This window comes from Diorhabda carinulata, chromosome Y (assembly GCF_026250575.1).
Source record: "Diorhabda carinulata isolate Delta chromosome Y, icDioCari1.1, whole genome shotgun sequence".
Lineage (NCBI taxonomy): Eukaryota > Metazoa > Arthropoda > Insecta > Coleoptera > Chrysomelidae > Diorhabda > Diorhabda carinulata.
In genome coordinates, this window is record NC_079473.1 from 11427415 (window position 1) to 11429739 (window position 2325).

The 2325-nt window shown below is 28.9% G+C and overlaps 1 protein-coding gene across 1 annotated transcript; it reads left to right on the forward strand.

The window, feature by feature from the left end:
- The first annotated feature begins 414 nt into the window (after positions 1–414).
- Positions 415–1332, forward strand: LOC130903014 (uncharacterized). The gene is made up of 2 exons (XM_057815288.1): positions 415–560; positions 630–1332. The coding sequence occupies exons 1-2, from the start codon at positions 426–428 to the stop codon at positions 1014–1016; spliced, it is 522 nt and encodes a 173-aa protein (XP_057671271.1). The 5' UTR covers positions 415–425; the 3' UTR covers positions 1017–1332.
- The last annotated feature ends 993 nt before the right edge of the window (positions 1333–2325 follow it).

Below are 2325 nucleotides of genomic sequence, written 5' to 3' on the forward strand. Positions count from 1 at the left end.
GATCCCGTTGGATACCAAAAAATGAGAGTTTCCCTATCATATGAGGTTTATTATAAATTTTTTTTATTCATTATCATTTACTGAATTTGAGTGTATGTGTATTATAAATCAAAAAAAAAAACTTCCCTGCACTTGTAAGAGAAATAACAAAAATAAGTAAACTTAATGAATATAGTTTGATAATTAACAATGGTTGGGTTTCATTATTCTTTGGTTTCAGTAGTATTTTTTTTTTCTGGTTTTTTTTTGGTAGTTACATACGTTATAACATATTTATTATTGAAGTTTACTAAATCGAAAATATATATACTTGAAGAAACTCATACATTTCGTGAATATAAACTAATATATATATTATTAATTAGCAGGCTATAACAGATTTTTTGGTAGAATGGGAGTCTGGTATGGAAATTTTAGGAGATTCTATGCCTTTTTCTGAAAGTACATTAGTGGGTTTTAAAGTAACACTAGCTTCAACACTTGAAATAACTGATATGATGCATAATGAATGTGGCTTTGAGTACTTTATGACATCTCGTCTATCACAGGATTATCTAGAGGTAATAAAGATTTTGTAATTACTTAGAAATATTGTAAGCATTTATTATATTTGTATCTATCAATTTCAGCAACTTTTTTCAATAATGAGGTACAGCTGTGGATCTAACGAGCACCCAGACGCGAAATTGTTTTTGCAAGTTTTCAGATTATTCTGTCTGTTTTCTCATGAAGAGTGGATTCTTAAACTCTATGAAGCTTTGGAAAATTGTGCTTTGCCAGGTGACCAGGTTCTTATGTATGGAAATGAACAGGGTCAAAAAGAAGCAAGTGATAATGATAACTCCAAAGATTTGAACCAAATTAATTTACCTAAGACTGTTCGAGAGAATGAAGACAAGCTCATAGATCATGACTATAATGTAACTTATACTAGTGAACAAGTATTAGCATATTTGGCTGGCTATGTGTCCCGTAAAATGAAAAAAAAAATACGAATTCTGCAAAAATTGTTTTGATTCTTTATCTTCGGCTGGATCGGTAGAAGAGAATCAACAAAATGAATTAATCAACGAACTGTCCTTGTATGACGGCCTAGCATATCCCAGTCAGGGATTGTTTGAATTAACTCGCCGGTTAGAAAATACAGTTTTGGATGTTGTTGGGAAAAAGGGAATTGAAGGGAATACTATACAAATGATTTTTGATCGAATTACTCAAATTCAATTGCCCAAAATTGGTTGCCACGAACATTCTCTATTGTTAACAAGAGAGATTATTATTTATTATTTAACCATGAGAGGACATTTCTTGGCCAAAACATTGAACAAGGAGTATATAGAGAAAAAAAATAAAAAAGATTTTTATTTTTTATTAAGAACTTGATATATTTCTGTACCTGCTTGCATAAGCTAATTACCAATGATATTTTAACAAAACTATAATTATTATATTTGTTGCGGATAGAATTCTTTTATTTCTATGAACCAAAATGTTTTATTTTCAATTATTTTATTATTCTTATTGATATTTTTATATGACTATAACTAATATATTAGTGGCTAATGAAGTTCAATATTTTATTTTTATGAACCGAAATATATTTTTTTATTATTCTATTATTTTTATTGATCTAATTATATCGCTATAATTATTATACCAGTTACGGATAAAATTCAATATTTTATTTTAATCAACCAAAATGTTTTTTTTATACTATTTCATTATTGTTACATGATTCTACTTTTTTTCATATTAGAATATATGTATTATCTAAACCAAATAAATAGCTAAATAATAAAGTTAATTTAACGAGATTCTGTTTTGTTAATCGTTTCATTATTTTAATACTAGTAATTTCATTATCACGGTGCATTATTTAAAGCATTACCATACAGTTATTTTCAAATCAGCGCGTAAAATTCAAGCGAATACCCTCTATAATCAGCGCCACCTATTTTCCCATCAAAAATCAGCTCACATTTTTTAACCCAGAGATGTTCCTCCTTCTCTACACTCCATAATATCGCCTATCGTTATTGATTTTTAAATATCTCGAAGATTTAATTACAGATAAAGAAATAAAACGGACAAAAAGGATTGGATGGACGACTGATGGTTCTCGTGCTATGAACTGAAAGTTGTACTTTCATTAAGTCACGGCCTAAGCAATCCCGACTTTTTGCTATTCTGTGTGATGAAATGAGAAGTGATCACAAAGTATTCCTGCTTCATTGTGAAGTACGGTGGCTATCAAGAGATAAAGTGCTGTCAAGATTGTTCAAGCTTCTTAAGGAATTATTATTGTTTTTGTTGGAAAATCACAAT

Coding starts and splice junctions, on each gene's coding strand:
- LOC130903014 (XM_057815288.1), top strand. CDS start 426: ATGCCTTTTTCTGAAAGTACATTAGTGGGTTTTAAAGTAACACTAGCT. Junction 561..629: donor TATCACAGGATTATCTAGAG/GTAATAAAGATT, acceptor TATCAATTTCAG/CAACTTTTTTCAATAATGAG.